Consider the following 11,750-nt stretch of genomic DNA (forward strand, 5'->3'; position numbering starts at 1 on the left):
TCCCTGACTTTTTGCCATTTGACTGTTGGTCCCTGCTGAGTCACTACTGGCTTCTGGGTTGCAAAAAGAACCGCAGAATTTTTTGTTTTTGATGCGATCTAAAAAGTGCAAATTGATTTTTTTTTTTTGGCAATTTTTCAAATGAGACATGCAGAACAAAGTGATTTTAAAGAAAAATTGCTATATAAGGCTTGGATTTGGTTCAGTTTACCAACAATTCTTTGTGTTTTTTACCGTTGCTGGCTCTGATACATGGTGTAATGTTGCAGATTTTGTTTTTAAAAAAGGATATAGCTTTAAAACACTCTGATGGGTTTTCTGAATATGAGCAGAGCATGTCATTAAAGCCCAAGATATAGCAAATTGGGTGAACCTAGAATGAAGATTATTTTGCTAAAATACACTTGTCCTGGGAGGGTTTGCATCAGTCTCCTTGTGCATGTTAGTACACCACCCAAAATCTGTGAATGGATGGACTTTATGTTTCTGGACTTGCAATGATTGTTCATCTTTAACATGTGACCTGCTCTAGAAAACATTAAGCTGTCCTATCCGGTCATTTGTTCTGTCCACACTGAAGTATGTCACAGATTTTAAGGAGCAGTTTTTACTGGTGTAACTGTGTGAACTGTTGTACTGATATACATTCATTGTAGTATGAGTATAATTATGCCTACGTACTCCTAGAATGGAAGAGTTTTAGTTCCACCTGGAACGTTGTGGCAGCGCACCAACTGCTGTGTATCAGTTGTAGCATGCTAGCAGGATTAGCCTTAGATTTCTGTTGAATAAGCTACCAGACGTGCTTGTTGTTGTAGCAGCACTCTACATCCTATTCACTACTTAGATTTTTAATTTGTTTATGCACTTTGTGTTTACACTGCCTGCAGTTCAGCCCAGTTCACCTGAAAACACTCAGAATTTTGGTTACCTCACTTTTGGTCACAGCAGAGCTTCATAATTATGGCAAAAAAATAAATTAAATTACAGAATCTGGTTAATAACTGTTCGTTTTTGGAGAATTTTAAAATGAGGCATGTAGACTGAAAGGGATTGTTTTTTTGGTTTTTTTTGGTATTGGTATGAACTGACACAATTTCAAGCTTCTTTCTTTTTTGATTATTTTTTTGACAGAATGACACATCACAGAGGATTAGTGCAGTCAGAAGGTTTAAAATCTGGCACTTCTTACTGTATTTACAGTTTCTTGCTGTGATTGTGTTTAGGTTTTCTTTTAAAGATTGCATGCCTTTCATGGCCTCTGGCAGGTTTTTTGGTTCAGGGGGTGAAGTGACAAGCTGAGAAGTTGCTTCCAGCCTCACGTCAACACTGGATAGTGATTGTGGTTTTATTCCCTCTGAAAGTCTTTAAACCATCCGACACGTGCCTCCTGCACGCTGTGGGCTGCAGTCGGAGGCCTTTTCCAGGCGTCTCTGAGCCAGCAGGCCTCGTGCAGCACTGCTCACTTCACTCCGACTGCCAACACATGAAGAGTCTTGCTATCTTCAGCTTCTTGCCTCCTCGCTTTTCTCACTCGAGTGCCATTTGACTCATCAAAGCCAGAATCTGCTGACAGGCTCAGTTCCAGGGTCAGTGTTTGCTTCTCCCTCTGGTCGCGTCGACAGTGAGGGTGCAGAATGCTGAACCGTGCTTCCATCTGCATGAAGTCCACGTTTGTTTACAGAAAAAGACGCAACTTTTATCTCAATAGAACTAAGACTGACAGAGTAATAAAGAGAAGTAGGTTTTTTTGCACCTGCACTCTCTGCAGAAGTTGTATTTTATTGGTAGAATCTTTCATTTAACTCGCTACATGTGCTACAGAAGCCTCCTGAAACCTCCAACAGATTGTGTGGTTTGTACATTCAAGGGACCAACACATGCTTTATGTGTTTAACAGCTGTGTTTTGCAGTTAACTGCTGAAAAAATGTAAATTCAACCTGCAGTTCACATATTGTATTGTCAGTAATTTAATATTTCATGTTAGTCATGCTAATTGTGGTGCAAAGATGCCTTCTGTTGTTCTATCAGTGTATAGTTTGTTTTATGGAGTCTATGCATGTTTGTGTGTGTTTACTGTAAAGATGAACTTTGTTGATCACTAACTGGGGACATTTACACATTACAGCAGCTCAGCAGACATAAGGAAAAACATGAATAAAAGAAATGAAGCATGGTAAAATATATTTGAAAAAATCAAATAAAGACAATTTACACCTCTCATATAAATACAGATATAATAAAGAATTGCACCTGTATTTGAAGGGTAGAATGCCACTTTGAAAGTGCAGCAATTTGGACATATGTTGAATTAAATGTGGGAATAACACTGGATAGTTAGACAGTATGAGTGTAATTAGTAATACACACACACACACTCATACATACAGGATTTAGAGTAATTCCATCTACAATTTCTGCTCGACTGTCTATGATTTACCTTAAAGTTGTATAACATGAAGTATGGATATTTAAAAAGATATCTGTGAAACTTTGCCTTCATACATCAAATACTTTACACGGTACATGTTTTGAAAATTGCTTAGAAAATGAAGAATAGGCCACAAATGAACATGCTGTACCTGCTCAAATAGCATTCAAAGATGAGACTTTTCATAACGGCTTCATTTTTTTTGTTACGTATTTCAACTCAGTCATAATCAGACATTAGTTGATTTGCTTGTCCAGTATTGCAGATTCTGAATCAGACATTTTGAGAAATAACGGTAAAAAGTTTTGGTTTTTGTCTGTAATAGTTCTGAAGCATCGTTGTTCAAACAGCCTCAAATTTCAAAGTGCAAAAAATGTGTCAGTATGCAGTTTTAAAAAATATCTATATATGTCAAAAAATATTTGATTTATCTATGTAGCATTTCACAAAAATCATTTTACGTATCCATAGTTTATGATTTAAAATTTCTTGCAAATCAGAGGCGGTTTAACAGAAGACCTTTGATGATTTAAGATAAAACCAACCTATAATGTGTAGGATGTGTACAGGCTTACATGGAACTGGTAGCTGGTCTACTATGTGTATTTGGTACATATATGTGTAAGTCTTCTCTGTATTCTGAACGGTGTTTGGTCGTGTGTTGCAGGAGCTGGTATGGTGGTGGACTGGGAGCAGGAGACTGGACTCCTCATGACATCTGGAGACGTTCGAGTGATCAGGATCTGGGACACCGACCGAGAGATGAAGGTCCAGGTACTAATGCACCTCTTTAAGTCCTATAAAATAAATGAAGTAACAGCTGTAAGACGGCAAGCTGCCGGACTGTTCCGTCATTTCTTATTATCGAGACGTTTGTCCTTCTGTGTCCTCCTGAGAGTTGACTTTGAGCTGCTGACTTAGTTTCATGCCAGCAGCAGCAGCACAGATTTCTCTCAGCACCTCGTTTTCTCGTAGCTCTGTGTATGTATACCAGTTAACAAGTCCACCATTCCTATAGGAACCTCTGTGATCTTCTTCCAGTCAAAAATTTGCCTCGATAGCATAAGAAATTTGTTTAGTTTTTTACAGTATCTGATTAGAACAAATTGTTAATTTTGTGGTGAATTTTTAAATGAGAAATGTAGAATAAAGCGCTAAAAGATTAATTTGTGAATATTAAGCTAAGCTGAATAGAGTTTTTAGTAGAATATGTAATACAAACTAGTTTCTTTAAAGCTCAAATATATATTTCACTTAAAGTCTCACATTTATTTATTCACATTTAAGATAAAACATGAAATAATCATATTTGAGACTTTTCATATCAAATCTTCATGTTTACTCTGAGCTTTTCCTGCTTTGCTGCAGCTGACTTTTATTTTGTTAAGCTAATGTCCATCTGAGGCTGAGTCTGTCCATTAGTGCCGTATATTGTTCTGTTTCTTCTCACATGTAATGATGCTTGTTGTGCTGATCACCGTCGTGATGGATGGACTTAATAGAAACCGTCCAGCTTCGCCTTTGGCTGCATATCGATGCTGCGTCCAACTTCAAATGAGCCTGTATTCAACAGAGCTCATGATGGATGATTCTGGAGGAGGTTTTATGTGAAACGGGTGTAAAGTTACACCTTTGTGTTGCAGGACATCCCAACAGGAGCCGACAGCTGCGTGACCAGTTTGTCCTGCGACTCCCAGCGTTCGCTCATCGTCGCCGGTCTCGGTGACGGATCCGTTCGCGTCTTCGACCGCAGGATGGGCCCCAACGAATGGTGAAACTCCCTCTTCTTTCCTCTTTCACCTTATCAGCTCCTTGTCACATTAAATATTGAATTTATGGTTTCAATTCCCTGCACTGTCTCACCTCTATTCAAATACACAGAAGAACGTACGTGGCTCTTTCTGTGGGCATTAACGCCTACAGATTCCTACATCAGTCGCTTCTATAATATGTATTTATTACATATAGAGAGACGTAAATCTCCCTTCGGGTTGCCACCTCTTTTAATGGACCCCAGTGACACTGCCCCCACCCCCACCCCCACCCAGCTGGTTAAACATTATTTTAATTTCTGTCCCCGAGGGAAAAAACAAAGCAGTTAAACCATGAAGTGGCCCATAAATCTTTAAATAAAGCTAATTTAATAGTTCCCCTGAGGTGTGCAGTTACATCTTTCAGCAACTATTAGTCCAGGACTTCTAATCAGGCACACAGAGGTCACACGTGAAGTGTGTTTAAGAGAATGTTTGCATTTAAACCCTTTCAGCAGCTTTCAAGTTGTAGTTTTTTGCTGTCAGGTTTTCTAAAATTGTTGTCAATTCTTGTGTTTGTGCTGCTTGTTTTCAGTGCTGGAAGACAAATGTGCTCAGAGTGTATTGTTAGGCTTATCAGGTGCTTTTTCTGTCACATCACAGTGTACTCTATTACCATGGGTGGTGAGTAACTCGGCTCCTAAAGGATGATCACATGTTTCAACTGGATGGTTTTCACCAGTATTTCTTTTTCCCAGTCCTGATCTCATGCTGCCACCTGCTGGTTTCTTACCTGCGTTTCTTGCAGCACAAGATTTTATTTGGATTTCTCTGTTTGTTAAATATACATAAACATGCACGTGCAACATATAGATTAACATTACGACATTAGTCTTTATTGAGCACCTGTTTTTTTGTCCTTCATCAGCTGGAACATCAACTACAGTCCTTTAGATTCTCATCGCTCAGTCTTTGTGTACTTTGAGTCCAGTTTTCCTAAAATACAAGAAAGACAAACAAAGACCAGACAAATAGCAAGACTTTAAACCAAGTCAGTCACTCTGAGCTCCAACCAGTCACCGAATGTTTTCTGCTTCTGGCACATTTTACTCACTGCTGCCTCATTTTTTATTGTAAGTCCTACACCTCTATGGAAAGAGAACAACCATGAGTGGAAGGAGAGAGAACTCAGAAGTGTCTCCTGTTTACCATAACAAAATTCTAATGGCATAAGTTATAAAAACAGAAAAAACAGCTGCTGAATTTCGTAAACTGCTTGTTTTACAAAAAATGTTGTTAAAAAAACCTGGAATCGACGTGTATTGTACCATTTTGTCAAAGTGCCATTAGGTGCTACCAGTACTTGACCGTACATGTTATAGATATTTAAATACTTTGATTTTTAAATCTTTTCTGTACAACTATACAGTAAATGTAAACACAACCTGCAGTTCAGCTGGAAAACCACAGAATTTTTGTTACATGACTGTTGGTCGCAGCAGAATCACTTCACGGTTGTAATGAGGAGTGCAGAATTTTTTGTTTTTTTGCAAAATTCTGTTATTGCAAACGACAAGACACACGTTATATAGGGTTAGGGTTAAATATTGCAATTTTTAACCTTTGATTTGGGTCTTTCTCTGATGATTCCTCCTGGTTTAACAATTTCAAACTCCAAAAAATGTGTCATTTTGGCATTTTCTTTAAACGTAATATGACTTTCACACTTGCAGGTGGATATTTTGGGGTTCTCAGGGTTTATTGATTGAAAAAATCAACTATTACAATCATGTTTTACTGGAAGATCTAGCCAGAAGACGGATACAAGCAGCTTTCAGACTACAAAAAGTACAAAAACAACTGTAAAACACACAGAAGTAAAGAAAAGATTTTATTTGGATTTCACATTTCTGTATTTGTTAAATATACATCAACATATAGATCAATATTACAGCATCAGTCTTTATTGAGGACCTCAGAAGTAAAGGAATGACAGTAAAAATTACAGTAAAAAGTTTGTCCATGAAGACTTTGTGGCTTCTGAGCTTCAGCTCCAGTATTATTTTCCTGCATCAGGAACAGATCTACATAACCTGTCATTTACTGTGTTTCTGCAGTCGTGTGATGACCTACAGGGAGCACGGAGCCTGGGTGGTCAAAGCTCATCTACAGAAGGAGACGGACGGACATATCATTAGCGTCAGGTAAACTCTTTAACATTACTGAGATTCACATGTTAACTTTGCTGTTTTCTGGCCTGTTCTGACGCCGATGCTTTTAATCAGTGTTAACGGAGACGTTCGGTTCTTTGAGCCGCGGACGCCGGACTCCATCAACGTGCTGCAGACGGTAAAAGGTTTAACAGCGCTGGACATCCACCCGCAGGCCAACCTGTTCGCCTGGTCAGTTAGTAGAGATGCAAGAAAAACTCTGCAATGCTGCATTATAAGACCACTTTTCCTGAAATAAATAGAGAAACGACACCTGATAAGATTCATTCTGAGTGACTCCTTTCTGTTTGGTCTTCCCTTCAGTGGATCCATGAACCAGTTCATCGCCGTCTACAATGCTAACGGCGATGTCATCAGCAACATAAAGTATTACGACGGCTTCATGGGACAGCGGATTGGCGCCATCAGCTGTTTAGCCTTCCATCCTCATTGGGTAAAACAAGAATGACGATCACACAGGCGTGCCGCGATCCAGCTTTTCAGAATTACACCAAAATTATGTGACGTTTAGGTTGTTTGTTGTTTTGTGTCTGAAAAACGTCTTACAGTAACGATTAACTGTTGCTTAGAGATGAATGTAGTGGAGTTAAATTACAATAATTCTCTTAGAAAATAACGGCAAAAATTAAAATACTCAAATAACTTCAGCCTAAGTTGTATTTAGGTAGATCAACGAATCAATCTTTATTTTAAAGCTGCACTCATCATTTTTTTTAGAAACAGTCAAACAAACAGTTATGTGAAAAAGATCCCTCGTGGTAATTCTGTCCAAGCTTGAATCTGAGAAAGATTTTAAAGTTTTGTTTGGAGTATCTACTTTTAGCTGCCGTTTAATGCACCAAGCAAATTAGTTTGTCTGTTCAGGAACGCAAGATTCCACTAGTGCAAAATAGTAGCTCATCAGCCAATCAGGAGGAAAAAATGTGCATGTTACCAGACTGGTAGACGTTTCTCGTATATTGTGGGTCTCTAGACACAGTGGTGACACACAGAAAACAATGAAAAACTGATATTTGTGAAATAAGGCGCCTTTTAAATCATTTAAACCTGAATATTTTATCATGAAATCATGAGAGCAGACTTGGAGCAGACCAGCTACACATATTCATATGATTTCTGAAAGTAATAATTTATCAGCTGGTGATGGAGCAGAACACAGAATAAAACACAGACAAGTTAGCTGCTGTTTTTAGATGATCTGACATGTTGGTTGTTGAGTTGTGATACACAAACTGCTGTTTTGTAAATGTTTCATAAATGTTAGATAAGTTAGATGGAGCAGTCTTCAATAGATTAGGAGAGTTCAAAATTATGAAAAGAGTCTGTTCCCCTAATTTCCAAAATTAATGGATTTATCCTGGCTGTTGATGTGGCTCTTTTTTCCTTATGAAGGTAACACAGGAGATTGTCCCACCGATAAGAATTTGATCTGATGAGTGTGTATCCACCAACCAATTGTTCTGGACACTACAGCCCTAGTAGCCGCATGGCATCATTAGATTAGATAAATAAATACTTTTATTCTAAGCTGTGTCTGGGCCGATGAAGACATTATTAAATTGTATTGGTGCACAGGTGTTGCAAATTTGAATAATTTTCCAAATAAATGCAGCATTACCAATCAAAACTGCATTAATTTATCGTTTGTCCTGTGCTCATGTTGTTGTTTTAAGCTATGGACACATGACTTGGACCGCAAAGCTGGTAGTTGTATATGTCCCAGGGGAAAAGTAAGCGATTAAGTGTCACAGAAGACTTTGCCATGGTGCCCTGTTGCTAGCTAAACCCACACAATGCTCTCTGACTGCCGACACAAAACTGCCCACCACCTCTGGTCACTACTGTATGCAATGTGTGTCAAAAATTTAAAGCTTCAAACATATGTTTGCTAGAGTTCTCTCTGCTCTGTTTTTATGAACACCCATCACGTTAAATGCAGAAACAATGCAGCAAATGTGACTCCCCCTCTGCTTTTTTGCAGCCCCACTTGGCGGTCGGCAGCAACGATTACTACATGTCCATCTACTCAGCAGAGAAGAGGCTCAGATAACACACCAGCATCCATCACCTCCTCCACCCTCCATCCCCACCAACACTTCTGACCCTGAGCCTCAAGCACCAGGATGTAAATGATGTTTTTGTTGTACATATGCAATTACCACCGTGAATGTTCTAGTGATGACTGCTGAGAAAAACTCATGCTATGAACGACTATATATAAATATATATATATACATACATATATATATATATTATTATTATCATTGTTTATTCATATTCTTATTATGAAGCTAATGATTGTAGACTTGGCTGTGCTGAGAAGTGTGTATATTTAAATATCATATACAGAAGAAGAAGAGAGGTTCTATTTTAAAGACCCACCGATCGCTGGCTGGGGCTTCTCCTCGCTACACAGCGAGCATCACTACCTGAACCAGACGTGACCAGATGTGGAGAGAGACAGATGTTGGTCACCAAGAGGACAGAACACAAAAACACTGTTGAAACACATTCACTGGTGCAGAAAACATGGGCTTCACCCCTCCGTTGGACCCCCGGTATGTTCAGAAATTCAGTTAAAGGCCGACAAGACGTTTTGTGAGGACGCACCCGGAGATGACGGACTGTGCTTGTTGTTGCTTGAAATCAGTGATGAAGGTTTTGGTTTTTTTGTGTGTATAAGTGGATTACAGCACAGATGTTTCCCCACAGAGGGCCTCCACAGCCTTGGATTTAATTGATGCCCAAAAACAAACGCCTGCTCCTGTTGTCCTTTCCTCGCTTCCCTGAACCCAGCGTGCCAAACATGATCATAATTTCCCCGCAAGGCCTCTTTTTATTGTGGCTCCGAGGGATGTTTTTGTTGATTTGTTTGGGGGAAAGGATGCGTCGCCTCCCCCCCAGAGTAGAACGGAGACCTGCATTACCTGCCTACCTGCCCTGCAAAGCAATAAGATCCAACCTCAAGCTCCTCTCTGCACTTCCATTAGAAGAGGACAGCAGCATCGCAGCAATACCAACACTTGCATCCACAGCAACGTTACCCCTCTGAGCTTCTTTTTATGCATTAAAACACCAGAAACACCATCTGCTGTCATGAGTGACAGAAGAAATATCAATTCATTTGGTTTTTTGGTCATTGTCTAAACTTCCTACCTGCTGTCTAGTGCAACTTTCTTTTTTTTTTTCTATAAAACCCACCCTGTAAGGTTTACGTTGAGGTTTTATTTTGATTTTATTGTCCGCCTTGTTTTCTGGAGGTGTAGTGTGTTGCATGTTGAGGGACAGGGTGTCAAGTTTAGGTCCTCGCTCAGGTATTTCGTGAGCTGCCTCCAAAATAAAAGCCCGCCTCCCTCCAGATATGGTGTAAATTGTTGACATATTTGTTGTTGTGGTGCTGTGTGGTAAAGGCACCCCCTTAATTAGAAGGAAGATTTTGAATTTTTAGAGCTTTTGTTTGTGCAGTATCACCAACGACGTGCCTCCTCTCTGAGGCTGCAGCTTTGCCTTCTTAGCTTTGTTTTTTTTTTTAAAATTCTTTTCCTGTTGTTGTAATTTTATGTTTTTAATTCATCTAGCATTTTGTTCGCCTTTAGCCTCAGTGATATGGAGGGAAAAAGAAAAGTGGCGACAGCTTTAAATGAACATATCGCACTTTTTCCACATTTTCCTACCATTTTTTTCCCGCCATTTCTTCTCCCGCCATTTCTATCCCGCCAAGCCCACCTTACGTCTCGAACGTCCCAAGCTTCGCTTTACCCTGCAAAAACTGAAAATGAACTGGTAAACACACACCATGCAGCCTGTATAACCGGTTTCCACATTCGTCCCCACCGTCACTGAGCTCTCCGTGGTTTAGCGGAGCCTCAGATGCCTCGCTGCCTCAGCCTAAAAGCGTTCCTTTTTTTGGACTGAGCTCAGAACCACCTTCATATCTAAGTATCCTGCTTTGAGTTTTAAGATTTTTAGATATGGAGACAAAGACTTTAACTCAGTAGTAAAACAGGAAAAAAACAATCAGATTGGCCTTTTGTTTGACTGTAGACTGCTTCGCTGACTGTGGTTTATAAGGCAGGAGATGAAATCAGTGAAATAAACCAAATACAACACCGGATGTTGTCTGTTTCTGCAATGTGCTTTTAAAACACAGTTATACTGTCATCCATATATGTTTATGCTTTGTGCATGTAATCTGGACTTTTGGGAGGGGATTTTAATCTCTTATTGAGAGAAGGAACGCTACAATGTAAAATTTTCACCAAAAATAATCACAATTTAGCATCAGCAATTAACATCAGCATATTTTGGAATGTGTGAGGTAGCTGGATTACCTGGAGGAAGCTCATGCATGCACAAGGAGAACATGCAAACTCCATGCAGAAAGATCCAGGGAAGGCCAGGATGCAAACTGGGGATCTTCTAGCTGTGAGGTGACGGTGCTAACCACCATCCACTGCACAGTCCTTTTTAGTAAGTCAGTTACACTCAGAATATTTCTATGTGGGCAGAGAGAGTTTGTAAAGGTAACTCGACTGTATGTTGTTGCTGCATCATATGTAATATAAAGATAGTGTCAATATTTTGTTTTTTACATATTACGTTTTCATCAATACCAGTATATAAAAACATCACTGATTTAGATACTAGAAATAGTTTTCAGTGATCATATTTTTTTGTCTAAGTCTCAAACATTAGGCATATTGTTTTTGAAATTTGACAAAGCTAGTTACACACAACTATTATGTTGACTTTGACATGTGCAATCACTAAAGAGTATGTTTGAGACTAATTATGTTTCTGTGACAGATTTTTGGAATTTTGACACTGAATGTGGACCACAGGTGACGTGGAAGTACACTGACAGTCATTAAAAACTTTGAGACCATATTTTTCAACATAATTTTTATTTTGAAGCCCGAAACTGGATTTTCTTCATATGAATCATTTGTTTAGCATATTGGCATACAGAAACAAAAATCTAAAGTTTCAAGAATGATTTCAAAATAAAGAATTTCACAAAAGAAAACGGCACCTGCCAAACACAAAGTCACAACAGTCAATACCGAGTACGGCCTCCATTTGCTCCGATGCAGGCAGCAATCCGTCGGCGCATGCTTTGGACCAGGCTTCTGATTGTGGGTTGGGAACAGCCCATACGCCTGGCTACATCACTGTAGCTCAAAGCGGCCTCCACCATACCCAGTGCCCGGAGACGTTGTTCATGTGATAGACGCGGCATGATGCTGTTCACTGGACTAACAATGGTGGCCTTTTTTGGGCCTTTATATAGGCCTTCAAAACCCATTCTTAAATTGTGCAGATACTCACTGAGTATT

The 11,750-nt window shown here is 39.4% G+C and overlaps 1 protein-coding gene across 3 annotated transcripts in view; it reads left to right on the forward strand.

The window, feature by feature from the left end:
* The window catches only part of rptor (regulatory associated protein of MTOR, complex 1), a 234,618-nt gene extending 224,090 nt beyond the window's left edge, over positions 1-10,528 (forward strand). For all 3 annotated transcript variants that reach the window (XM_022193050.2, XM_022193051.2, XM_022193052.2), the window contains 6 exons: positions 3,100-3,206; positions 4,076-4,203; positions 6,301-6,387; positions 6,469-6,585; positions 6,718-6,847; positions 8,396-10,528. In XM_022193050.2, the coding sequence (XP_022048742.1) occupies positions 3,100-3,206; positions 4,076-4,203; positions 6,301-6,387; positions 6,469-6,585; positions 6,718-6,847; positions 8,396-8,464 (638 nt within the window). In that variant the 3' untranslated portion in view covers positions 8,465-10,528. The remainder of the gene's footprint in view (positions 1-3,099; positions 3,207-4,075; positions 4,204-6,300; positions 6,388-6,468; positions 6,586-6,717; positions 6,848-8,395) is intronic.
* Positions 10,529-11,750: the final 1,222 nt, after the last annotated feature.

The sequence above is a fragment of the Acanthochromis polyacanthus genome, chromosome 3 (genome assembly GCF_021347895.1).
Source record: "Acanthochromis polyacanthus isolate Apoly-LR-REF ecotype Palm Island chromosome 3, KAUST_Apoly_ChrSc, whole genome shotgun sequence".
NCBI classification, from domain to species: Eukaryota; Metazoa; Chordata; class Actinopteri; family Pomacentridae; genus Acanthochromis; species Acanthochromis polyacanthus.